At 37.1% G+C, this 27,738-nt stretch overlaps 1 protein-coding gene and 1 pseudogene across 2 annotated transcripts in view; both read right to left on the bottom strand.

Moving 5' to 3' along the window:
- The window catches only part of PHYHIPL (phytanoyl-CoA 2-hydroxylase interacting protein like), a 41,457-nt gene extending 35,818 nt beyond the window's left edge, over positions 1-5,639 (bottom strand). The window contains exon 1 of one of the 2 annotated variants that reach the window (XM_037139932.2): positions 5,287-5,639. In XM_037139932.2, coding sequence (XP_036995827.1) covers positions 5,287-5,392 — 106 coding nt within the window. In that variant the 5' untranslated portion in view covers positions 5,393-5,639. Of the gene's footprint in view, positions 1-5,156; positions 5,255-5,286 lie in introns of those variants that run through there. The other variant, XM_053663997.1, reaches the window with a different exon arrangement.
- A 14,884-nt stretch (positions 5,640-20,523) lies between these two features.
- On the bottom strand, positions 20,524-21,141 carry LOC119045266 (transcription factor BTF3-like; annotated as a pseudogene).
- Positions 21,142-27,738: the final 6,597 nt, after the last annotated feature.

The following is a 27,738-nucleotide window of genomic DNA, read 5'->3' as shown; positions in this document are numbered from 1 at the left end:
GAAGTAGAACCCCTACCAGGAATATGAATTGGTATACATAATCTCATGGTTTTTAAGCTTTTCTTTAGAGTTTGTTTTAGTTTTTATTTTATTTTTCTTTCATAGTAATAAAAATTTACACTGTCTCTGTAGTTATATCTGGGTCAAAAAATGAATCCAGAGGTCACATATGTACAGACAGATCTATCCTTAGAAAAAATAATAAAGAAAAAATTGTTAAATCAAGAACAGAGAACACCTGGCTGGTGTAGCTCAGTGGATTGAGCACAGACCTGGGAACCAAACAACCCTGGTTCGATTCCCAGTCAGGGCACATACCTGGGTTGCAAGGCCAGTTCCCAGCAGGGGACATACAAGAGGCAACCATACATTGGTATTTCTCTCTCTTGCTCCCCTTCCCTTCCCCTCTAAAGATAAATAAATAAAATCTTAAAAAAAAAGAACAGAAAACAGCTGTGATACAAATGCCTACCCAAAGCTGGTATCAAAGTCACAAAGCTCATTAAGTGCAGCAAACAGCAGAAAGGAGAAGCTGAAAAAACCTTGCAAGATTAAGGCTGACAAGGATATTTCGGATGGGATAGGAAAATATAAGCAAATGATACACACTGTAACTATGATTTTAAAATTCACTCTCCTGTCCTGGCTGGTGTAGCTCAGTGGATTGAGCGTGGGCCTGTGAACCAAAGAATTGCAGTTCAATTCCCAGTCAAGGCACATGCCTGGGTTGCCGGCCAGTTCCCAGCTGAGGATGCATGAGAGATAACTACACATTGGTATTTCTCTCTCTCTCTCCTTCCCTTCCCCTCTGAAGATAAATAAATAAAATCTTTAAAACAAATTCACTCTCCTTTTAAGGTTCAGAATTTACAGTTTCCATTTACTACTAATGAAGCGAAACTGACATAAGAAGTTGCTAAGTAAATAAAACACCACTGAAATAAAAAAAAAAAGATCTAAACACTGGCAAAAAAAAAAAAAGAAAAAGCAGTTCAACTCAAGAACGTATGTCAAGAATAATAATCCACTTAAAATAATGTTCTCTACTTTGTGTTAAGACTTGTGAGAAATGATATATAAGTAATACTTCATTGAATTATTTTAAAAATCCTACAGGATCAACATTAGTATACCCATTTTATATGAGAAAGCTTGAGGCTAAACAAAATTAATTTGCTTAAGGTAGTAAGCATATCTATCAAGAGTCAATATTCTTAGCGGTCTTTCTGATTCTAAGGCGGTATCACCACAATGCTATGTGTATGCCAGTGAGATTGAGTCATGATTACAGTACACTCCTGTACTTTTATAGGTTACATTTAGGGATACCCCTCCTTGATGTCTGCTTCAGAAAATGTCACTAAGGAATAGCTAATACAGCACTATGACGCCAAGCATTTCTGTGTTACTTTGTTTCCAAAGTTAAAATGTGTTTAATTCACATGTCAATAAGCATAAAGAAGTCCCAACTGATTTATAAGTTATGTAGATAAAGTCCAAATATAAAGACATTTATCTCTTTAAAACTGTTTATAATGGAGCAAACTTTTTTCCTCTTCCTCCACAAAACTATTGATAGAGACAAAGACAGGGAAATCTGGCAGCTTCTGTCTGTGCAATTTCTTTAAAATGTGTTCCCCTGCTGCCGAGCTTCAAAAACTCCATAAACCATATCTAAGCAGTCATAAACTGCCTTGATTATGGAAAAATACTTGTTGAAGCTAGGAAACCTCGGGGGTAGATTTAAGTGCTATACCACAAATTAATTTTGCATTTTCTCTCTTACTATTATACTTTTGACTCATCAGTCACACAAAAGAGCAAGGAGCTCAGATGTATGTCAAGCAACACATGGATATTTTTTTCCTTTTTAGCAAGAAAAGAAAGTTTCTCTGTATATATGCATGATAAAAAATAATGAAAAGTACAAGTAATGTAGAATTCTATGTGCGAGGTAGGGGACTGTTTTGCCTTATGGGTGAATTAGAGCCTAATGTATCTATGTGAAGAAACCGGAAATAAGAGCTTTCCCATATTATTAATGCTTGTATATGAGAGGTTAATGCTTTTTTCCCCTCAATTTTTTGAAAGCCACTATTAAAGTATATTTTATGTACAACTTGAGTATATTTTAACACGTCAGAAAGGAGGAACAGAAACAGTCTTCTAGTTGCAATGGAGATTATACAAACTACTCTATCCATAGCGTATCTATCTACCTAGGTTTCTCAATAAAAGTCTATCCAGAATCATCATTTTGAACTACAGGTAACATCCATGAAGGAACCGTGAACTAGCAAGCAAGAAGACATATGTAGGATAAAAGCACACATGAAATAATACATGAGTGTAATAAGAATCACCTCTGGCTTAATTTAAAAAATCCAATTATATAACCACTTGGACTCTTCGACATTCTTCATAGACTACTAAACACTTTGAGAAACTATGAAATAAAGAAACATTGTGAATTGTTGCTAATAATATAAATAAGAAAAAAGGCATGTGACAGACAAAAATATATAAAAGAGGAAATATGAAGATAGACATACAGTTATGTTGTCTTAGTTGATACAATATGCAAAACAAATTTTAAAACATCTATTAGTGGAAAGGGTAAAAAGAAATGTATATTTAACAAAAATATTTTCTCCTTTTCTGTTTTATATCACTTATAAGGAATTTATGTTGCTCTCATTTTTCCCCATTATCAGATTAATAGTAGTGTAAAATAGAAAGTTAAAGAACAAACATGACAAATGTATTTTTATAATCATAAAATTATGACAATATAGCACTTAATATACCACATATTATGTACTTAAGCACATAAGAAATCTTCTGCCAAATCCTAATCTTTCTATGTTATATGTTTATAGAAGTAAAATAATAAGACCTGACAGGAAGTGAAAGGAAGTGAAGGGAGCAAATAGCATCTATCTAGTTATTTTCAACATAAAATTATGATAAATAAGGCCTGGTTGGCAAATTTAATGCAACACTTTTTAATTATTCTATAAAAACAACTATATAACCTTCTCTAAGTAAATCTTATGTAGTCAACTTATTACTGTTTGGAACTGACATGTAAAGTCACAAAAATAAGTCACATATTTAACAACATCTCTACACAAGCTATTTCCAAATTTATACACACCTTTTAATGGAAAAGTTAGGTTCTTTGTATCTGTTGGTATATGCTATTTTATAAAATGAAACTTTAGTCTATATGAATCAATTAAAAGTCTGAAAATAAGTAGTAATTTTTAGATATTGCTTACTGCCAGCACCACCCCCAAATGTTACATAATTTACTCATTTTGGGGATCCATAATATGAACTGAAACAACTGAAAAACTACTACCAAAATAAAATAGCTATCACTCTAGATGATACCACAATAAACACAGCACCAATTTTTGCACTATACACTATGAACTCTTTAAACCTCACAAAAAAGTTAAAAAAAAAAGTTATTTTCCCTGATATCTTAAAAACATGGTAAAGGTAATTTTAAGTATTACAATTACTTGGTTCTGAGAAGCAGCCATGAATTGCCTATTTCCAATAATTATAGTAATGGGCTTTTGATACATCATTGAAGTAAATGAAAATAAAGTCAAAATATTTACAATAGTAACACTACAAAAAGTCATTTCACAAAAGTATAAACTAAAATGTACATGACTTCTTATGCAGTATAGTAAAAATAATCTTTATAGGCTGATAATGCAGGCTTACATTTGGAATACCAAAATAATGACTTTTAGATGCCATAAATATGTGCACCTATTATCATGGTAACCAAAATAGTCTAAGGATAAAGGAAATATAAGCAGCTTTTGCAAGAGTATTTATTTATCCATACTACAACTGTTTCAGAAGTTATTTAAACTGGTTTTGGCTTCAAAGAACAGTTATTCTGCATCCTAAATTTATTAATAAACAAATTCAGTGTTCAGTTAACCTATACTGCACTGTATAGCAATGCCTAACCAAGTTATTACCATATAAATGACTCTGGAAACAAGACGTCTGTTTTCTCTTTGGAATACAATCTGATAAATTTTACGACCTTACTGTGCGCATATTAGTATCTCTACATAACCTTGGCTAAAAATATTTTTAAACCATTGTCTTGATATATAGTTAAACATTAATCATTTACAGCCAAAGGTGTTCAGGCTCATTTTGAAAATATAAGTTCTTCTTCTTTTGTCGGATGTACAATTTCACAATTATTTGACCCATCAGTTGCTGATCAGATGACTTCTTTACAAATGAAGTTCTATTCCACATTATCCAAATAGCACTGACTCTTCACCTACTCCAACTAACACAGAAGCACTAGAACTACCCATATTGTACATAGCACTAACTTATCTCTATCGCTTAGACCTATGTTCCATTTCATTCTTTAGGAGGCTGCCAACTTTAACAATAGAATAAAGCCATATAAAAAGACAAAATGATCATTTCTCACATATTCTGAATCACAGCAGATATATTAGGCCACTTCTTCTACAGATTTTCTTTTGTCTGAACTTAGTTTTATTTTATTTTTAATTAAATTTATTGGGGTGACATTGGTTAAAAAGATTATAAAACCTTTACAGATTTCTGAGTTTCTCAATGACAGCCCCAAACTACGAAGCTTGTGGCTGTCCTTGGTGCTGAAACTAACTGTTTTTTTCTGCCCCTTCACTGGAAAAAATAATCTGTCATTCCCATTCCCATTTTGAGATGATAAAAATAATTCTAAACTGTGAGTGTACTGGGGGCCGGGGGATGTCTGAAGATGGGAGGTTTGAAAAAGGAACTGATAAGTTTCTGGATAGAAAATGCTAACTAGTGTGTGCGGTGTGTTGGGCGGGGGTGGGGGTGGCGAATCGGGTTGCTAGAAACATCCAGAGGGCATTTCCCCCTCGGTGCCCAGAGACCCAGGAAATCGGGACTGCGGCAAAGGCTGGAAACGCCTGGAGCCGGGTAGACGCCCTCGCTGGGGCAGCTCCTCGGCCGCAGCCGGGCGGGCGAGGACAGCCAGGGGTGCCGCGGCTGGGGACGATGGCGACTTTACGTGCCAACACGCCAGCCCCGGGGTCCTTTTGTTTCTGGGGTCTGAGGGGGGGGGCACCTGGGCTGAGGGGAACCCCCACCTGCATTTATTTTCACAGAGGGGTCGACAAAAGACCTTGCTGCTGGGCAGGCAGGGTCCGCGGAGCCGGAGCGGCCGCGGCGCCTGGGCGCGGGCTCGGCCCTTCTCCTTCTGGTCCCGGCCGCTCTTACCGTCCCGGTCGCACAGCTGAATGGCCTCCAGGCTGAGGTTTTTGATCACCTCCTCACAGGGGCTGGTGGGGCTGTTGAGGGCATGATCCAGGCGCGGCACCTCCATTTTTCTAACCCCCTTCTCAAGCCCGCCTGCTTCGTATCCAGGCTCTGTCGGTGGACCGGGTGGGAAAGAAAGGTGGGAAAGGGAAGGGAAGTGGCGGAGGGGAGGGGAAGAGGGCCGAGACACGGCACTGAAGGGCCGAGGTTGAACCGCCAGGCTAGAGAGCCGCAGCCAAAGCGACAGCCGTGGCAGAAGCTCAGGGGAGTGTGCGCCTCCGAGAGACCGACAGGGACCCGTGCCAGCGCGGGAGGCGCGCGCTCCTGGCTGGGAGGGGACGCGGCGCCCTCGGAACGTGAGGAGCAGGCGCGGTGCGCGCACGCTCGCGAGAAGACGCGCCCACCTGCTGGCGTGAGGCGCTCTCCCTCTCCCCCGCCCTTCCGAGCGCGCACACGCCCCCGGCTGCCCTCGCGCCGTGGGCCGCGTAACCCCGCGCGTGAGACCTCGGAGGGCCCACCCAGCGGGAACGGTGGGCGGCTTCGGGTCCTGCGCGCTCTCTTTGGCCCTTTCTGCTGGTAAGGGAGATTTGGCGTACTTTCCCTCCTCCCTGTGTCAGTTGGAGCCCCGGTTAGCACTGCGGCGTGTCTGCACTGGGAGGTGAGAGTGAGCATTTTGGTTATTGGAAAAAATAAGTGTCTAGACCCGGTGTATCGGAGTTTGGGGCTGGACTGGCCACTAGAACCCCGTACTCTGCTTGCTCAGCCGGATCTTTCTAACAGCTTCGTCCATGTGCGAAATGAGCGGATTGAGGATTGGCAGGATTTAGGGACAGAACCAACCTCCACCTCTTCTTTATTCTCCCCCTCCCTTCCTTCCATATAACGGGAAAATGCGCTTCATCAAGTTACCCTAAACTTGTATGCCCGTTGTTTTTGGGGGTAGTGAAGATTCTGCAGGGCACTTGGTGAAGGTACAAATGTTTTTAAAATAAAATGGATGCATGTCACAGCCTATTGACTTCTGTTGCCATTTGCTTCTTTGGAATAGTTTTTTGTTCTGTTGTTATCTCAAGATCAAAAATAATGACTCCCCCCTTCCGGTGTAGATGCGCATTTGAAATTGAAGTTCCTTTTTATTGGTTTTCCAATTTCAAATATAAATGTTAGCTAATAAAGTAACAATTTTCATATAAATTGTTATAGTGCTACCCTTTCTAGCCACATCCATTTGGTCATAACATGCCTAAATGTAGTTAATTGAAGCCTCATAAACAGAAGGACTGGCTTTAGGTAAAATAAGCCTGAGAAAAAAGTCAGCACAACTGCAAGCTGCTAAAAATCTGTGGAAGGTAATTGGGTATCTTAAAGTGAAGTGTCTTCTTTATGAACTTAGCTATTAATGAGAATGGATGTCCTTCTTGTAGTTTGAGAGAATTCTTGTGTAAGGTAGGGGTGTCCCCAAGGAAAAAATAAGTTATTTGTTAAGAAATATGGCAACTGTAATAGAACAACAATGAAAAGCAAAATATTGCTGTGGTCATTTAGAATCATTTGTGGAAAAAAGAAATATGACAAGATGACACATATCGGTGAATTTCCTGTGTTCAAAAGCCTGACTCTAACATATAATATATTTAATAAAGATTATATATTAAAGAAATAGGAATAAAGTAATTTTTTTAAAAACCTGGCTCTGGAGGACTAGAACTTGATACTGTCAGCCCAACTGTGGTGGGTTCATCTTTCAGAATACTAGTATCAATTTTAAAAACCTTAAAAGGAGCTGTGTAAACTAGATTACCAATTTATTGATTTACAGGTGAAACTATAACTCATGCTTATAATAAAACTATAACTCATACACATATTTATTAATCACCTGCCATGTTCAAGGACAATACACTGGATATTCGAAATTTTGAGTTCAAGTCCATCAGGAAAGAAAGACCACAAAGCAAAATTATATGAATGTTATGAGAAACTTGTGGAAGCTCACACAGCGGTCCTAACCTAGTCTAGTTACTCAGGAAAGCCTCTAAAATGATAAGAGAATGGGAAATTATTGAAAGGCTTTAAAAGGCAAAAAGATTTTGGGGCCAAAATATTTGTGTAATGAGAAAGGGGGGTGATGTTTTGAGAACTAGTAATGTGACCTTCTGAGAACAAGACCTATTCAATCCAAGACAGCTTGTTGCTGAGGATTTAGATTACATCATAAATACAAAAGAAAGAGTTAATATTTGACTTTTGACATTTAATGTAACATATTTTTAGCAAGTTGTTAAACTTCACATCAAGACATTGTCAAGAGATAAAGTGTAAATTTGTTGCCTTGGCCAGGTGGCTCAGTTGGTTAGTGTCATCCCGTACCTATGGCTTAACAAATCAAGGCTAGGCCTAGTGGTCCAAATGGTAAGAGTTTCTCTCATAGTAAAGGCGATATATACTATTCTACCATAAAGGCTTAGGCCAAGATTATATAAAGAAGACAGTAGCAATGAGGTAGGTAAAGTAGAAGAAAATTTATTCTCTTCGACATGTAGAATTATGAAAAAGAGGTAGAAGTGCTCAAGAAAGGCCACCAATAACAGACTTATTCTCACCTGGAGGATGTAAGGTGAGCAGTTTAAGCTTTAGAAATATAGAGAATAGGTATCACAAAACTCAAGGTCAGAAAAATTTTTGTCCCAATTCTCAGATCTTGGGAAGGATATCATTTGGCCAGGCTTAGGTTACCACATTCAGTTAACCTTGAACAAGGCATCATAGGCAGAGGGATGTCAGGACTTTACTTTCCAGGCAGCTTGTATACTCAGAAGGCAGCTAAATTGAGAGCTAGCAGACCTGCCATGAAGTCTGATGTTAAAAGAGCAAGGTGATACTCTAGTGAAAACTGCAGGTGTACCTTCTAGAGCAGGGTTGTTTAAAGTACCGAAAAATGAGTCCCGCCAGTCAGAGATGGCTTCCAGGCCCTGACCAAACTGAGAAAGAGAAAACCATGAGCTTCTCTAGCCACCAACTTCAAGTGAAAGACCAGAAGCAGCTAGGCACCCAAAGGATGTTACCACAGAGACCAGAAGAGAAAAAAGACATTCAAATCCAGTGATCCTTTGTCCTGATGCCTCAGGGTAATAGAAGTTCCCCTCTTCTGATATTCCCAAATACAATCTAAAATGAGATGTTGGGGGAAAAGTAGGAATATGAAAGGCTGAGGGCCTTACCTGAAAAAGATGAACTTTATCTAAAGGAACTAATTAAAATACTGACTGAACTCATGTCCTGGATTAGATGTGTGTGTGTGTGTGTGTGTATACTGATTATATACAGGCATATATATAATCAGTGAATGAAATTTCATGAAGATGACCAAATTAGTTTTAGATAAAATGAAAGTTCTCTTCATACCTAAGTTGCATTGTGAGTAATTGGAATTCTCATACATTTTAATTGTTTAATTGTTAGCTTGAGGTGCCCGATATTACTGTCAAAATCTTACCAATCATTCCAGATTCAATTCAAATAAAACATTCTCTTAAGATTATTCCCTCCACCAGAAATCTTTTTGTTTTATTTCATGGAGCTTTATAGTTAGCCACAGACACAATTACACTATGATTTATGTTACTAGTATACATGAAGAATAAGACTCAAATTTGAAAAGGTCTTTAAATATATCCTATTTAATACCTCATCTAATGTTGAATCCTTTGACAAGTAGTTGTTTATCTTTTAATAAATAGTAAATTAAAATACTTATGAAGTAATCCAAAGCCTTACTCATTCTGTCCCCAAACCAGCCTCCTGGTAAATACAGAGGCCTTAATTTTCCCCTCTGTTAGTCATACACAATAATGATAAACTTTCTTCCATCTTCTGCCAATGCATGTTCAGTTCTCTGGCTAAATATTCCTGCTTCTTTCAAACACTTCTGATAGTACATTACTTTGAGTTCCTCTCTCACACTGGACACTGTCCTCTGGGTAGTTGTAATTTTTCTAAGTGTCCATAGGTGAACATTCCAGGTGTGACATATAAGAAGAATATAAATAGGAACATAGTCTGTCACAACCCTTGCTCTTTATGCCAGACATCTTGTAACACAGCCCAGGAGCACATTAGCTTTTCTGACAGTGATATGACTTGGGCACACATCCTGAGTTTATAATCACATGAAACCTATACTGCTTTCCTAGACATTTGTTATTTCCCCTGTGGTCCTGTGAAAATTAAGCATATATAGTATTTTTGTAGAGAAGATGCTCAGTACAATTTGCTGAATTATTTGATTGAACTTCAGTGCTTTGAGTGTGTAGAATTATATTGCTGCAATTATCCTAGAATTTTATCAAACTCAAAGTAAAAAGAGGTTACAAAGTCCTTTAGTTAAGCTTGTAAGTACAGAGGTCATTCTTAGGTGAACCACAGCCTTAGGCACTACCCACTTTTTTTATGTCTAGGCACAAGACAAAAGAGGAAAACCAAAACCTGTAGAAGCAAATCAAAAAATGCATTGCAAATGAAGGAGTGTTTTTTTTCTCTTAAAACATTACCATATCTTTTTCTAAGCCATTATTGTAAATGGTAGGACAAGAGAAAGGTTGATTAACAGACAAGTTGAAAACAATCCAGATGTTCTACATTCTTTATATTGACCCAAGTAGGTGGTGCCTGGACTTGTGAATATCAAGTGAGATAATACATATGAAAGTAATGTGTGAACTTTTGGCCATCTCACAAAGTTAGGATATTGTTATTATAGGACACTAAGAATGCTAGTAAGAAAGGATATCTGGTCAATTTTACAGTATAAATTTCTGGAAATATTTTAATGCCTATATAGGTATTTGAAAACGTTAAGAACTTCCATATTCAAAATGTCTTCATAATTTAGCACAGTGATTTTCAATCTTTTTTTTAACCTCATAGCACACATAAACTAATTACTAAAATTTTTGCGGCACACCAGAAATACATATTTTTTGCCAATCTGACAAAAGTAGGATTAATTTTTATTTATTCACACCAGATAGCTACTGTTATATTGGCTGTTGTCATTTTTTCATTTGACAATTTAAGGGAAAAGATGTCAGTGACCCTGACGAAATAGTCAGGTATGTATGTTTTAAAAACTCCTGTAGCATATCAATTGGAAGTCACTGGTTAGTGTGTTGGGATCCTTTAAAGTTACATCAGATTATATTTACTTTTGGTAGACTTAGCTCAATGGTAGATCTTTTGCCAAGCTCATAATCAAATATTGAATCTCTCCCCAATGTTTGATTTATACACTCCTAATTCTGTATCATCACATGATGGGAGAGGGTGAAGACCTCTTATGATTGATCCATTACAAATTCATGCTGTCAACATTCAGCTTGCTTAACAATTTAATAGCTGTTCCAGACTTTTCTCTTGGAAATACCACCGCCCACCCCGATCTCACTTTCAAAAGATGATCTCTCCCTCTCTTTCCTGGAAAAAAATGTGAACACAGAATGATATTTTTCATTTGCTCTTATCTTTAGCTCAGTAGGTTTCTGGTAAAACTTGCTGCATTTCCTTCCCTCATATGTGCCCTCCACTCAGTGCCTATATACTATAGAATAGCGTTAGCTTCCTATTTTTACTCCTTACAGGTGCTTTGGTCTTATTTTCCTCTGATTGGTTTTTTTTTTTTTTGTCTTTAAAGATTGTTAAATCTCCCTAATTAAAAAAATTATCTTAATTGAGCCAGTTTCTATCTATTTTATTAATATTCTATGGTATGTAAAGAGCCCATTATAAATTACGAAGCTCTATAAATGTGTTATTACCCCAGTTTCCTTTTAATTCTCATACAATTTATCATCCACCTTCACTACTCTGATTCTTATCCTTCAAATGTCATCTTTGGATTTGATGAGATTTTTTACATCACCAAATATAAAGGTATTTTATCATCTGCAACCTCTCTGCTATAACAGCAGTTTATTTCTGCTGAACTTCTGTAACACTGGACTCTACTGGATCTCTTCCTACATATTTGCCTAACGTTTGTCAATTGTAGCTTCTAAACTTCCCTCTTGAGTGTAGGTATTCTTTAAAGTTCAACCTCTGACATTATGTTCTTCGCTGTTTAAAGTCATTTTTTCTGATAATGCATGCGTTCCCATGAATTTTAATGTCCTTTTAATATTTAAATTTTCACCTTATGGTCAAATTCCTATCTCAAGTCCCCAACTATAAATAAATATTGCCCCGTTTCCAACATTTTTATTTATGTTCCCATAACTGTTTCTAATTAATTAATTCATCCCCCACACTGATCGCCTTTTCTAATTTTCCTCATTATTGTCACTGGCAGCAGCACCCTCTTAGTCCCCAGTATCATCCAACTTTTTGGTTTTCTCCTCTTTAAATCAAACTATCCTCAAAGCAATTAAAATTTGCAATATTTCTTGAATGTGTGATTTTTGTCTGGAATTACAAGTACCACTACCACATTTAGGTTTTCAATATTTAGACCAGATTACTGAAATTCTCAGGTACATCTCCCTTCTTTAATCTAGGTGCTGTTAAAATCAGTCCTTGAAAACACTAATCAAAACCTACTCAATAAATTACACCGGATACCTATTTTCGTTCTATAGTTAATGATGAGCTACGAATGCTTTTTGGACAGGTATGTGACAACAGCAGTTTTTTAGAAAGATTAATCTGCCCATGTTTTATAAACTGAATGGAATGGAGGAAGATGGGAGTTTAGGAGATTATTATAGTTCAGCCAATTATAAGGTAGTGTTTATAGACTAGGGCAGTAGAGTTGGGGATGGAAAGGAAGCAGTTTGAGAGTAGTATTGTACTATTATGTTTCTGAGATTTAAAAGATATGCTTCAATGTTTTGATATTTTGAAATATTACATTGTTCACTCAATGCTATGAGTATATACTGTTGATATTACAGTACAGCATCACATGGCATATGAAGCAAGAAAGCATATTATATATATGTATACTTTTTCCATTTTAAAAACCAATAGTTATTTTCCAGTGATATACAAGTACATTAACCTGAGAACTAAAGCAACATTTAGTCTTTATTTTATATTTGTGAATAACAAAGTTCAGTTAAAAATGGCTGCCAGAATAGCATTTCTTAGAATAACTTATGCTGTCAGTAGTCAAAGTTTGAAAAGAGTTGGTGTTAGAGGGAATAAGTCTTGGGATGAATGGAGAAGAAAGAACTTTTCTATAGACTGGACATCTTTGATTGAGAACCTTTCTCTTCTCTGGTCCTTCCTCTTCTCTTCATTGTGTATTATAATAGAGTATTTTCAGATTGTGTTCAAGAACACAGTTCTCCCAAAGTGCCAAAGTGCCAAGGGAATCTTGAAAATATATCTGGTGATGAGAGTCGTAAGTATACTGCTATAATCAGGGTGCTGAATAACAAGTTTGGGGTTCTTGCCCTCACAGGTGTGTCTTTCTAGTTTTGAGTTTTCCACCAGGCTCAACACAAATTCACTACCATCTTTACATTATTGACAAACACACCTCTACTCTGTTCCCCTTGAACACAGCTCAAAACCACTTCCCTGAAACACTGATTTAGTTAGTGTGCTCTTAAATCTGATTTCTACAGGAATCTCTAAATTCTAAATTCAGATTTCTACAGGAATCTCTAAATTCTAAATTCAGATTTCTACAGAATTTCTAAATTCCTACAGGAATTTCCTAGGATTTTTATCTCAGCAGAAATTAGCGATGTGACTTTTATAACAATTAACACATTTTGTTTTCCCAAAGTTCTTTCTAAGCTAAACAAACGCCTGCAGGATTTGATTTCTAAGAGCCCTTTCATTTTTCTGAATACCCAACCCTCTCTCAAATTGTACTACAGCACTGGTGATGTTATATAGCTCACATTTGCCATACACTCATTAGTAAGAAACCTAACAACAACCACATCTTGCCTAGAAACTTTTTCAATAACATTTGTTTTCAGAAACTACCACAATGCCTTTAATTGGAGTTTAACTTCCTGACTCCATCCGAACTAGGCCTGTTCCAAGATCCATTATGGGAAAAACTTAAGGGTGGTTAGAGACTTAGTAATAATGAGATTATTCAGTAAGTAACATCCACTGAATAAAGATTCAGTGCTATGTATGTATGCATGCATGCAGGTATGCAGGTATGTAGGTAGGTATGAATGAAATCAGTGAGCATTATTGAGTAGCCATTCGGTTTTCTGTGATGATACAAGGAGAGACACTGCCCATGCCAGCATTTCTCTCTTAAGTTATTGCTGTTATTCTAGAATGCAGAGAAATGGAGTTGCTTCTGGCTAACTAATTTTATCAAGAGAAGATGGCATCGTAAAAATTAGCACAGTAGCTATTCATAGGAGCCATAGAGATAGATGATTATCACCTTCTGCTCTTCCTAAAAATGTCCCTGTTATTAGGACACATAAATTAGACTATTTATTGTTCAAATATGTATTCATATTCATTGTATAATACTTATAAAGGTGTTAAATGCTTTAACATTTGGAAGTTTTGCTTTTTTCCACTGCCTTTCCTGTTTGAAATTTCTCTACAATAGTTATGCCAAGTTGTATGTGAGTATGTCTAGCAACTAGAAAACTGTTGGGTTAGCCAAAAAGTCCATTTGTTTTTTTCTGTAAAAAAAGACACATTTTTCATTTTCACCAATAACTTTATTGATTTGGATATTTTGAGTATGTCAGCTATCTCCCACTATTGGCTTCTAGTGGGTAGAGGCCAGGGGTGCTGCTAAACATCTTCCAATGCATAAGACCACCCCACAGCAAGGAAATATTTGGCCTAGATATCAATTTTACCTAGAAACTTTGCAAATCACTTTTGATACGTTCCATCAGTCACAGCACCTTCTCCACAAACTGTACTGATTCGGACACCAGCCCACAATGTCTGCATCATTATGGATGAAATGAGACATTCACACAGACTACTGAGTCCGGCGGAGGCTTTTTCTCTCAAGGGGAGCAGAAACCTGACCGGCTTTTATTGAGTTTCTTCGCACATTACCTGATGGTCCTCATTTACTGTGCACAGGTTGCTTTTACCTTTTACAGAAAACAAAGGAGCCATTGCTGCTAATCACATCACAGAAGGGGAATATTTGCAAATGAAAAAGGCAAAAGTGGTTGAACCGGTTACACTTGTCCTTGGAAGGTTTAGCATGGATTTTAGGAAGTTACTTTGCAGTACATGTTTGCCACTGGGGGCTGGGCCCACATCTCACTGCGGAATGGTGTCCTACACTGCACAATCTTTTTTTTTTTGCATTTCAGTGGCATTTTTATGTTTCTTAAAATAATAAAGCATAACATGCCAAAACATGTTGCATATCTGCTTCCATCTTCAATATTAAAATGACTACACAAATGTTCACCAATTTTGATAAGTTTTTAAAATCCACATTGATATGACAGCCGCCACAATACAGTCTAACAAAATTGTTTTGAATGAAGTTAGACAGCTAAGCACTACTAGGGCCATTGTACAGAAAAAAAAAACACAAGCTTTTTGGTCCACCCAATAGTTCCTCTTGAGATAGCCTATTCTATCTACAGAGAACTCCAGAGTCAACATCATGCAGAATAAAAAAACTTCCACTGTCAGTGTTTCCCCACTTATCTTGGACACAAAGAAAACAGTTACTTCTTCACACAACAGCCATACATTTGATTCAAAACACCGTATTTCTTTTGATTTGTCTTTTTTTCCAGTATAAATCTTCCCAAATACAGCTTGCCCTAAAGGATATTGAGTCTTTGTTTTTCCTCCGAATATACTCTAAAGTGTATACTTCCCTCTTGGAATATAATGCTTATAACTAAACACAGTGTAATGGGGGTGGTCTGATCACAGCAAAGCAACTCATCCAAACTGCTGATTTACAAATAAGTGCTTTTACATTAATTGCCAGTTCATTCACATTAAAAATGTTCTTTGATTATTTTTGACAGTGTGTGGCTATTCATATTTGTAAAGTCCTTCACTGTAACTTTCATTTATTATTTCTCATGACAACCTTCTTCAAGTTTTGTTTTTCTGTACTGAAAGAAATGACTACAGGTCTTATTTTTACAAATCATGGGTGATATTAAAGTTAATTATACCTAATATATAAAAAGTGAAATAACTACTGCATTGTAATTACATTTTATATAGTCTCTTGGTTACTCTGTGGTCCTTAAGACCTTGAAATCAAGATATGTCATGAATCTTGATAATAAGATTCTCTGTTTATGATAAGTGTCATGAAACCACAAAGTGTTTTTGGATTCACACGTTTTGTGAGACAGACCATGAACTAATCTTCCATGGTGTAGAAGGTGTTGACAGTCCATGAAATGCAATAAAGAAGTCTTATTTCAGACATTCACACAAGAAGCCTGGCAGCCTTATAAGGATTTAGTTGGCACTGCTATACTGATAGAGGGGATTATATCTTTGGTTTCTCATGTGGTCCCACATTGCATTTATTTTTTCCTCCATAAAAATGTTGTTCAGCTAAAATAGTGGTTTGATTGTTTAAGATATTGTAAAACTGAGGAATACAGGGCCCTTAACCAAATATAGCCAAAGAGAGACTAAGTCTATAGAGACACTATATAGACAGTAAGCCTACAGAAAAGGTGCTATTCTCCCAAGGAATCAGACTGGTACAAATACAAAGTTAATTTCTAAGCCACCACCTGGCAAAACTGAGCTTTCTGAGATGAACTAGACACATTTAGTTTCATTCTTGCCACACACTAAATTCTGTTGCCCCATTTCTGTTCCAAATTATGCCAGAGTCTTATATCCATAAACCAATCATTCTCTCAAGATCTTTTTCTTTCTGTTTTATATCAAATAGCCAAATGCCCAGTGGAATGGGGGAGAGGGAAGGAAAAGAGGACAGCTAAATCCAGGTATTATACTAATTGGGACCATTTCTCTATTTCTGTCTCTTAAGGATGTCATTTCATGTGACCCCAAACAACTGTTTACGTCAGGAAATATGTATATCAGTATGTATTCAGTCAAACTAATTTGTCTGGTGTAACATGAACAAATCAAGCATCTAGTTTGCTTTATACTTCTTTTAAATTTTTATATATTGATTTTACGTGTGTGTGTGTGTGTGTGTGTGTGTGTGTGTGTATGAGAGAGAGACAGAGAGACATCAGTTTGTTGTTCCACTTATTTATGCATTCATTGGTTGGTTCTTGTATGTGCCCTGACCAGGGATCAAACCTGCAACCTTGGCATAGCAGAGGATGCTCTAACCAACTGAGCTACCCAGCCAGGGCTGTTTTATGCTTTTAAAGTATTTTTTGAGTATCTTATTGAAATGTTAGAATTTTTTTTAAAATATAGCTCATAATGACCATGTCCTGTATCTTCATAAGAGGCTGCAAATCTGTAGTATTGGATGGTACATGTGATACTTAATGGCCTCACCTTCTTATGGATAAGCAGCAAAATCCTTATGAATCAAAATCTATGATTGATTTTTTCCCTGCCTTCTCACATGCAGGCTTAATTTAGATATATTAGTTTCTATTTCAAGGATCTTGTCTTTTCTTTTTTCTTTTCTACTCCTAAACCTTCAGTGCCTTTATCAAGATAATGGACTCTAAATGTTTTGAAAGGGTAACCCTTGTGAAATTGTTTATACAGCTGAGTTATAAGATAATTTAAAGCTTTCAAGTTTCATCCGTGACCTCTTCAGTAGATCAGCTCTTTGTTCCTCAACTTTCTGATTACAAAGAAGACAGCTAAAACTAAGTCAGTTAAAAATGTCTTTTTCCCCTCCTTCCCTCCCTCCCTCCCTCCCTCCCTCCCTTCCTTCCCCCGCCCCTTCCTTCCCTCCCCCTCCCTCTTCCTCTCCTCTCCTTTTCTTTCCCTCTTTCTCTCCTTTCCTCCTTCACCTTTGACAGCTGTGAGTCTGTTCCATGCATCTATGCCTCTGTTTCTATTTTGTGCATCAGCTTATTTTGTCCATTAGATTTCACATATAAGTGAGATCATGTAGTATTTGTCCTTCTCTGACTGATTTATTTCACTTAGCATAATAATCTCGGGATCCATTCATGCTGTTGCAAAAGGTAAAATTTCATTTCATGGCACACATAAACTTATTGCTAAAATTCTGTGGCACACCAAAAAATTATTTTTTTTACCAATCTGACAAAAATAGGTATAATTTTGATCCATTCACACTGGGTGACTATTGTTGTATTAGCTGTTGTCATTTTTTAAATTTGACAATCTAAGGGAAAAGAGGTCAGTAGTGCATATTTGAAAAATTCTTGCAGCACACCAGTGTGCCGTGGCACACAGGTTGAAAATTGCTGACTTAGAAGAAGGATATATGGAGGAAGGGAAAATAGAAAAAAATGTTTTTAAATTTGGTGAAGATATTTGGAAAGATTGATGTTTCAACTTTTTACACAAAAAAGTAGAGTTCAGAGTAAGGCACAATATGGCCAATGCTGTAGGAGAGGAAGAAATCATGTGCTGTGCAAGCACAAAGAAGAGAGAAGTTAATTTCAGCTGGAGAAATCTCTGTGAATGCAATGCTTGTCCTGAGTGCTGTTGAGGGCAATAAACTAAAGTGCCATCAGATTGCTTCTGTAGGTCCTATATTGCACTCAAAGTGCTGCTGAGTCAACCGTTCTAACCTGTAGAGGGATCCACAAAAGCATTCATCTTACCCCTAAAAACACGTTTCTTCTTTCTTTCTAGATGTATCAGAAAAAAGTTGTTTGATTAAATGGCCCAGTGTCCACATACCTGATGTGTTTTTTAAGATTGAGTCCTTTTAATGAGCAGGAAGGATGAGTGCTTTATGTACAGAGACCGCTCATTCAACAGTGATGAACAACGAGACCCACTATATAGACAACTTTAATTGCATATAATGTAATGAAAGTATTGGGGTATACTATAAAACACCTCCATCCAGGCTAATATTTAAAGTATTCTTTATCTTGTTGTTTTACTTATAAAGATCACTCAGGTTGGTCTGGAGTACTGTTCTTTGGGAATCTAGGCTTCTAAATACTGACTTGACTCTGGTTGATTTTGAGTGATGAGCTACCATACCATAAGGTTTAATTTTTCTCTTTTTCCTTTAAACATTTTTTTTATTGTTTGATTACAGTTGTCCCCATTTCCGCCCATTACTCTCCCTTGCCCTGTCCACCCCCCTCTGCTGCATTCGGTCCTCCCCCACATTGTCCTTGTGCAGGGGTCCTTTTTATTTGTTACTTGACTTGACCCTTCCCCTAAAATTATTTAATATTGTTTCCTTATAATATGTTCCATGACTATTATAGTGAAAGTGTCTGAGGCTATTTAATTTATAAATATAAATGAATTATATTTCTCTTAATTAATATAAATATAATAAAAAAGTATAGTCTATAGCAAGATATAAATATATATTACATAATATATATATTCCAGCAAAGCCTAGAAAAACAAACTGGATCTGTTTTGTAGATGCTGCCTAATGTTACTACAGCACATGATTTCCCAGATTTATAAATAGCACCACTAGCCTATCCCTATCTCTATCTGCCTGTAAGCACTGCATAATAAAATCATTTTATAGAATGTAACTTTTCAAGTTTTACCTCAGTGTGTTTTTACTGAGATACACGTGTCTTTGTATATATGAGATTTCCAATTATGTATTCTGTATAATTTCCATACATACAAAATATAAACCCATCTTTATATCTCAGCTTAGTAGATTATAAAATTTTAAAGTCATCTTTTATAGTGATAAATATTTCATTACCAGGACCATGCATTCTCCTCTTTTCCCTTATGTCTCTGGGGCTTTTGCCAGGCATATACCATCAAAAGATGACAATTCCCACTTTAACTTTCACCCCAGTGTGAAGTTAAAGTTATTAAAAGATAAAAATACAGGTAAATATTTCCAATACATGTGAGTTCTTTCCTTTTTTAAACATACTTAAAACAAGGATAATTGTTAAGCACACTTAGGTGTAGTTGATGTCCTGTAATTTAAGGGATATGGGATTATAAGTGACACAGATATCATGTTTTCATAAGGTCTTTATTATAAACACTTCCATCCATATTAATATACTTGGCCTTTAAAGCTGGAGTGAGAGGTCCTTTTTTTCACCCTGAGCTGCTGATGCCCTCCTCGAAGTGTGTCCACAACTCCTAAACTACACTGATGTTAGACAGAAATCCTTGAGAAACAGTGCAGTATCTTAAATAATGACAACTTACAGTATTAAACTTTCTGAGTTAACTGGTGTTTTAAAAACCTACTTGAATGAAAATGGTTTGGGATTCATGTAATAGTGGCAGGTAGCACTTTTTGAGAATTTATAGGCAACTCTAAGTACTTTACATATACTAATTGTTTTAACTCTTATAATAACCCTGTGAACAGAAACTTTTAATGCACATTTTATAGATGGAGAAATGAACGCAGAGCAGTTAAGGGCTTTCTCAGAGTCGCAGAGCTTGTAGCTTGTGTTTGAACTGAAACAGGTTGGCTTTGGGTATAGTCTTTATATTTTCCAAAAAAAATTATATATACAAAGAGAAAGAAAGGGAGAGAATATATGTGTATGTGCTCTAATTCAGTGTTTTCATTTGTTTTTTATCTACACCTGAGGACATTTTTTCATTGCTTCTTGGAGACAGGAAGTAGGTGGGGAGAGAGAAACATCAATCAGTACGTGCCCTGACCTGGGGATTGAACCCACAACCTTTCAGTTTACAGACACTGCTCCACCCAGCTGAGCCACACAGGCCAGGGCAGTGTTTTCATTTCTCAATAAGGGAAGAACACTGGGTACAATTTCACAACTCACTATTACAGTTAAATTTTTCACGGAGAAGGATGAATCACTTCACATTTTTTTAAACTAGGCCAAGAACTGTATTACAAACTTTTGTTTCAAACTTTATTCCCAGGCTTCTTTGCCTAATTACCTGCAAAGAATGATTTGTGTATAACCAAAAACTGAAAAGAGCTGCAGCATCCAAGTGGATTTGGCTTAAAAATACTAGAGATCTAGATTTTATGAGATCTACATACAAAATCTGAAAAAGCAGTCAATATAAATAAGCAGCTCCCAGTAACTTTTCCAAGTTTATCTTATCTTCAGAAATTGACTTATTTCAGTTTGCTTCATTTTTGGAAGCCTCGTCAAAATTCCCCACAAGATCTGGGACTTCATCATCATCCTCTTTGGTAGCAAGGGATGCTTTATCATTCACAGATAGTTTGGGTGGTTCTTCAGCCACTGTCCTTAAACTAGGCAGACTGTCTGCATCAGGATGGCCTGTAGTGGTCAAAGTGTTCACTGCCAAAGATGCCTAACGTTGAGGGCTGTTAAAGTGGATCACTGTTCCTTGGTTTGTGGACATATTTACCTTTTCAATACCAGAGACACCGTTTACCCCTAACTCCTTTCAGGAGAATAAAGTGGTGTTTTTTTTATCGTCTGCTATAGCTGTTCTGTGAACCACCTTCTTCTTTCTATGAGCAGTTCCTTCCCACTAATACGCTCCTGTGCCTGCAGTTTGTCGAGTTTTTCCTGGTTCACGATAGTTTCTTCTATCTTGTTGGGGGGAGGGAGTGAGCGACGTGTGGGACTAAGTCTGGCTTTCAGGGGGTCTTGGCTGGATGAACGAAAAATAAGCACAAGCACACAGGGATGCGAGATGGTACACTTTTCTTACCCTCTTTTTTTCCCTTTACCCTTTCTGAGGAAAGAAAACACCAATATGGGTCATTTTCAGCACTTTCTAGTATTTTAGGATTTCTTGAAAAATGGCCTACTGGTGACTATTTTTTCTCTCTCTTTTTTTTTTTTTTTTTTTGAGATGATGGCAGTGAGATACTGGAGACTTGGGGAATGGCTAAAAAGTTTTAAAATTTGCATTTTCTGCATCCCCAGCTTTATCAGTCACAGTTTGTGAAACACTTTCTTGTATTTGAAATAGAATGAACTTTTATTTTTTTTAAAATAGACACAGCTATGCTCAAATCCTTTCAGTGATAGAAGGAACTCTACATATGATCCATGATTCTGGGTCAACCTAAATTTTAGCTTCAACTGTCTGCAGACAAAAATTCGTAGAGTTTTGTAATCTGATGCTGCCCTGGGATTATCTCCACTAGATTTGCTGAAAACACAGACTGAATGAGAATTAAATATCCTTCAAAATAGCAAATTGGAATCCTTAGACTCAAAAGTAAGTTCTTTGATGATTTTTACTTAATTACTATTCTTATGTACCAATGAAAGAAATGGTGAGCTATCTCTATCTTTAGAATCATTAATTGTAAGCTCTTTGCATACAGAGAAGGTAAATAAGGAAAACAAAATATCAACCTGATCATAGTGTCTGTATTATTTTTGATGCAAAATAGAAAAGTAACTTCATAGTCATTTGAAATTTTTTGTATGGAGAAGCATTAAATTGAAAGTTCTGAGATATATACAGCAGTGTGCTGATAAACTGACAGTATAAAGCCCTGATTTGCAGATTTTGACTAGTTTTTGTGATATGAATACTCTCACTATGGGCTGCTTTCAAGCTATGGATGGTTTTAACAACCGGCTCCCAAAATTCCTGAAAGTTTAGTAATCACTTCTCACATACAACTAAATGCATAACTTTATGACTTGGTTACTGAGCCCCAATGACAGTGACTGCAGGAAATTGGTTGTATTATGGACACAGTGCTTCACCCCTCACATGTCCACACCCTTCACCATGTCACCTTGTAGTGTCCTCTCACTGATATTGGGGAACCAAGCCAAGTGACTTTCTTTGACCAGAAGGCTGTTAGCAGACATGACAAAAGTGAAAGCCTGAAGAAGACCTTAATATTTTCCCCTTTCTCTTGGATTTCTACCATTGCCATTGGAACATATTCAGGCTAGCAGAACCTAATTGTCATTGTCATTACAACAAATACCATCCTAAATCATTTGACAGTCAACCAGTCTTACAACAAGTAAGTGAGTCCAGTCAAGATCAGAAGTGTGTTTATCTGCTAAGTACAGATACATGTGCAAGCTCAGCCTAAAAAGTGGAGCCACGGGGAAATGGGAAATAAATCCATTTTTTAAAATGTGTTCATTGAGACTTCCAGCCAAGATGCAGGCATAGGTAGATACACTGTACCTCTCGCACAACCAAAATTAAGGACAACAAAAATTTAGAAACAAAACCAACCAGAACTGATAGAAAATTGAACTGTACAAAAGTCTGACAACCATTCATCCAGACTGATAAGAGAGGTGGAGTCCTCAGCTGGAGGAGAGGAGTTGCAGCAGGAAAAAGTAGTGGCTGGTGGACCCCAGATGCGAGGAGGCAACAAGCAGACCCAGTGAGTTGCACAACGTGCTTGGCTGACCACGGTCACACATTTGTGCACAGATAAACCAGGCAAAAACAGGGAGCAAGACAGACCACGCAATGCAGGGCCAGGAAATAAAGCCTAAAAGCACCAATTGAAAACACTTGTGGGAGTTGAGGTGCTGGGATAGATCCCCAGCCTCACAGGAGAGTTTGTTGGAGAGACCCACAGGGTCCTAGAACATGCACAAGCCCACCCTCCTGGGAACCAGCACCAGAAGGGCCCAATTTGCTTGTGGGAAGGGACTGAAATCCAAGAGAGAGCGGAGCTAGTGCCATTGTCCCCTATCTGACCCTGCTCCCACATACAGTGTCATAACGAAGCCACTGGGTTGCCCTGCCTTGGTGAAAACCTAAGGCTCCGCCCCTCATACTTAACAGGCATGACCAGACTAAAAAAAAAAAAAATGGCTCAAACAGAAGAAGAGATCAAAGCCCCAGAGCAAATACAGCTAAGTAACCAAGAGATAGCCAACCTATCAGATGCACAGTTCAAAGCACTGGCCATCAGGATGCTCACAGAATTGGTTGATTTTGGTCACAAATTAGATGAACAAATGAAGGCTACACTAAGTGAAATGAAGCAAAATGCACAGGGAACCAATAGTGATGGGAAGAAAACTGGGACTCAAATCAATGGAGTGGACCAGAAGGAAGAAAGAAACAACCAAACAAAAAAGAATGAAGAAACAAGAATTCAAAAAATGAGGAGAGGCTTAGGAACCTCCAGGACATCTTTAAACGTTCCAACATCCGAATTATAGGGGTGCCAGAAGGGGAAGAGGAAGAGCAACAAGTGGAAAAGTTATTTGAACAAATAATAAAGGAGAACTTCCTCAATCTGGCAAAGGAAGTAGACTTCCAGGAAGTCCAGAAAGCTCAGAGTCCCCAAGGAGTTGGACCCAAGGAAGGACACACCAAGGCACATCATCATTATATTAGCCAAGATTAAAAAGAAGGAGAGAATCCTAGAAGCAGCAAGAGATAAGGGGACAGTCACCTACAAAGGAGTTCCCATCAGACTGTCAGCTGATTTCTCAAAAGAGACCTTACAGGCAAGAAGGGGCTGGAAAGAAGTATTCCAAGTCATGAAAAGCAAGGACCTACATCCAAGATTGCTCTATCCAGCAAAGCTTTCATTTAGAATGGAAGGGCAGATAAAGTGCTTCTCAGATAAGGTCAAGTTCAAGGAGTTCATCATCACAAAGCCCTTACTATATGAAATGTTAAATGGACTTATCTAAGAAAAAGGAGATAAAAAATATGAATGGTAAAAAGACAGCAAACTCACAGTTGTTAACAACCACACCTAAAACGAAAGCAAACTAAGCAAACAGCTAGATCAGTAACAGAACCACAGAAATGGAGTTCACATGGAGGGTTAGCAACAGGGGAGTGGGAGGAGGAGGGAGGGGGAAAAGGTATAGAGAATAAGTAGCATAGACGGTAGGTAGAAAATAGACAGGGAGGGCAAGAATAGTGTGGGAAATGTAGAAGCTGAAGAACTTACAATACATGGACATGAACTAAAGGGGGGAATGTGGGTGGGAGGGTATGTGCAGGGTAGAGGGGAATGAAGGGGGGAATGGGACAATTATAATAGCATAATCACTAAAATATATTAAACAATGTGTTCATTGAGGTTTTGCAATTATTTGTTATTTAGGATTATTTTGTCAATAGATGACTAATACAATGATACTATTATTTGTCAAGCTTTAAATTATGATGACAAGAATTTATACAAGAGGCTGTGTGCTTTGTGAAACAAAGTCAATGAAATTTAGGTTTGAATTTAATATTTACCACTTATAGGTGGATTGCCCTAAGAAATTTATTTAACTTCTCTCTAAGTTTTCTCATTTTAAAACGGTGGATAACTTGCTTTGCTGGATTATTGTGAACATTAAATATATAAATGTTTATATGTATAATATATTAATGTATTTGTATGTTATAATTATATTCATACATACATATATATATATCTGTTTACATCTGCATCTATAAATACAGATGGATTTACAAAGTGGAAGTTGTGACTTTGGTATAAAAAGCAGAATGCAAAAGTTAAAACTACTTATGCTGATACCATTGGAAAATAGAGGTTTATTTTATTTATGATAAATTGGTATTAAGGGATTAAGGGCACATATCTAGAATCTGACTGCCTGGGGTTGAGTCCCAGCTCCACCATTTTAATATTGGAAAGCACTTAGAATTATAATTTTTTTACTTACACCATACATTATAAGAATGACCTATGCTAGAATTTAATAAATGTAATAAAGCACATGGCATACAGTAAGTATCCATTAAATGGTAAGTATCATATAGTAGAGCTATTTGTTTACCAAGGAAAAATGAGATTGACATTCTGATGAAATCAGTTATGATAATTTATTCTTTAATATTAGCACAGATTATTTGGGAGGGGAGCAGAACAGCCAAGCCAGGTTAAGGCAATGTTTGTAAGAGTTCCTCTAATCTCCAGAAAACAGGCTTATCAAATCGTTACACTAACAGTTTCTCTGAAGAAAATTTCAACTTGGGACCCATAACCATAAATTTAGGGGATGTTTTTAAATTGCTATCAGTCACATGATGTTTTTGGCATCCTCTCTAGCATATTCATACAGATGGAAAGCTAGCAAGCTAGCTTTGCTGCTAAGGGAAAAACTGAGGTACTTGAGGAATGCCCTTGTCAACGCTGTGGCTTATGATTCAGGATAAAGCTTTTTAGATTAAGGTAAAAAAAATCAGAAAGCAAGTCAGAAAGAAAAAAAGATTTAAGGAGATAAAAGGCAATCAAAACCGGTGCCAAGAGGTTAACATGGAGTAGAATCTGCCACAGAATAGAAAGAGGACTGGAAATACATTACAGTCACTTTTGAACTTGTACGTTGTGAAGATGACTGCACATTCCTTGCTTCACAGACCGTGGGCAGGCGGTGGGGGCATGGTCTGTAACAGGTGTTTGGAATCTAGTTACCACTTCTTGGAGGAAGAGAAAATGGGATAGTATGTAGCTACTTAACGAGATGTGGAGTGTGGTGGGCATACATAGACCCGAAATGGAATTGTCATTTTGGAATGTGTGCTCCCTTCCTGGAATACGCACCCAGGACACATCAACAAGCCTACCACGATGTGTAAAGCTTACCAACCATCCTCCTTGGAGACATTTATACAGGAGGACTGAGGGAGCCAGAAGAAACCTGGAACACAGTTTTAGCGCTTGGAGGCTTTAGGAGGAAAACCGGAAGACTAAGAGGAACACAGATGGATTTAGATTTCAAGTAGAAAGTTGTTACTTTGGCACAAAAAGCAGGTGCAAAGTTCAAAATTGCTTATGCTGATGCTATTAGAAAATAAGTTTTTCTTTTCTTTTTTTTGGATTTTATTTATTCATTTTTAGGCAGCAGGGAAGCAAAGGAGAAAAAGAGGGAGAGAAATATCAAGTGTGTGGTTGCCTCTCAAGTGCCCCATAATGGGGACCTGGCCCACAACCCAGGCATGTGCCCTGACTGGGAATTGAACTGGTGACCCTTTGGTTCACAGCCCGCACTCAATCCACTGAGCCACACCGGCCAGGACAGGTTTTGTTTTCTGTATGATGATTACTCTACAATGATGGATTCCTGAAAAGGCATGAAATCGTAGGCAGTGAAAGACCAGGAGGAGCATGTATGAAAATGATTTAATCTGACTAAGAAAGATCAAATTTGAGAAAGAAAATATGAAGAAAGTGCTATAAAATCAGATACTTTGGAAAATATTGAATAAAACAATCATACTGCATGTCCAATAATTCTTGAAAGAAAGTAGCAGCAATAAGAAGTAGATACAAGGGTAGTCCATCATGTAACAGATTTCCTGTCATCATAGATACTCAATAAGTGTATATAGATTGGATAAATATATATACAGGGCTACAGAAAACTTTTAAAATAATGCCTATTTTTAAAGGCCTATAAAAAAGTAAATAAAAATGTAACTAAGAAAGGAAAAACAGTCTCATAAATACCAAGATTTGGTGAGATTTACTCTATGACTAGAAAATGGAAATTGTGAGGAGAACAATCTGCTGTGGGGCATGAGGGTTCCTGCACTTTCTGACTTGGTATGCTAAGAATGCAAGACATTGACTGCATTTTGTCCAGGCCATTGTTCAGTTTTGTGTTTTCAGTGAGCAACCTTGAGGAATGAAGTGATGCCTTTCCCTGAAGACCAGGTTTACTTTTGCCTGTTATAAAAGTTGTAAATTCCACAAGCTCAGTGTTCTTCTCCTTAAATGTAGCCCAGAGCTTATGAAGGCATTTATTTAGGCCCAGCTCCATTATTTCAATGGGTCTCAAAAGGGCGTGGGGAGCCAGGAAGTTCTGGCTACTGCTTTGTCATGAGTAATAAAGTTCTTTTTTTTTTTTTTGATTCAGGAATCTCGCCTTTTCTGCCAGCATTTATGAAACAGTAACATATTGGCTTATTAGCTTATTAACAGGGTAAAATCTAATACCTTTTGTATACTTTTAGACAGTAATAGAAGGATATATCTAGTTCATAAGGAATATCTCTAATAGTAGAATGGAACAATACATGGTAAAAAGAAGCCACTGAACTTACATATGCAAGTAATTTTGTTCAATTTATGTTCTGAAAGCTCTCAAAGTTATCAATGAATTAAATGCAATTGGGGTCTTTCAGATATAATTTGTGCCCCTTTTCTTTATGAATTCCACTAAAACTCTGTCTTTAGTGATTTATATTATTCAGTACAGTCTTGCTAAACTCTATAGCTCTGTCTGTTCTGTTTGGGTAAAAGTGAATTTTAACATCTAGGTCTTGATTATGTCGTCTTTAGTCAAACTCTTAAAAGTTATAAGGCCATTAGCCACTCATTTATGATAAAATTTAAATCACATGGCTTAAATTATGGTATTAATGAAGATGTTCACAATATAA

This window comes from Artibeus jamaicensis, unplaced genomic scaffold (genome assembly GCF_021234435.1).
Source record: "Artibeus jamaicensis isolate MK-2021 breed Jamaican fruit bat unplaced genomic scaffold, CSHL_Jam_final contig_332, whole genome shotgun sequence".
In the NCBI taxonomy this organism is placed as follows: Eukaryota; Metazoa; Chordata; class Mammalia; order Chiroptera; family Phyllostomidae; genus Artibeus; species Artibeus jamaicensis.
Note: the sequence above shows the minus strand (reverse complement) of the source record. Positions and strands in the feature narration are given on the sequence as shown.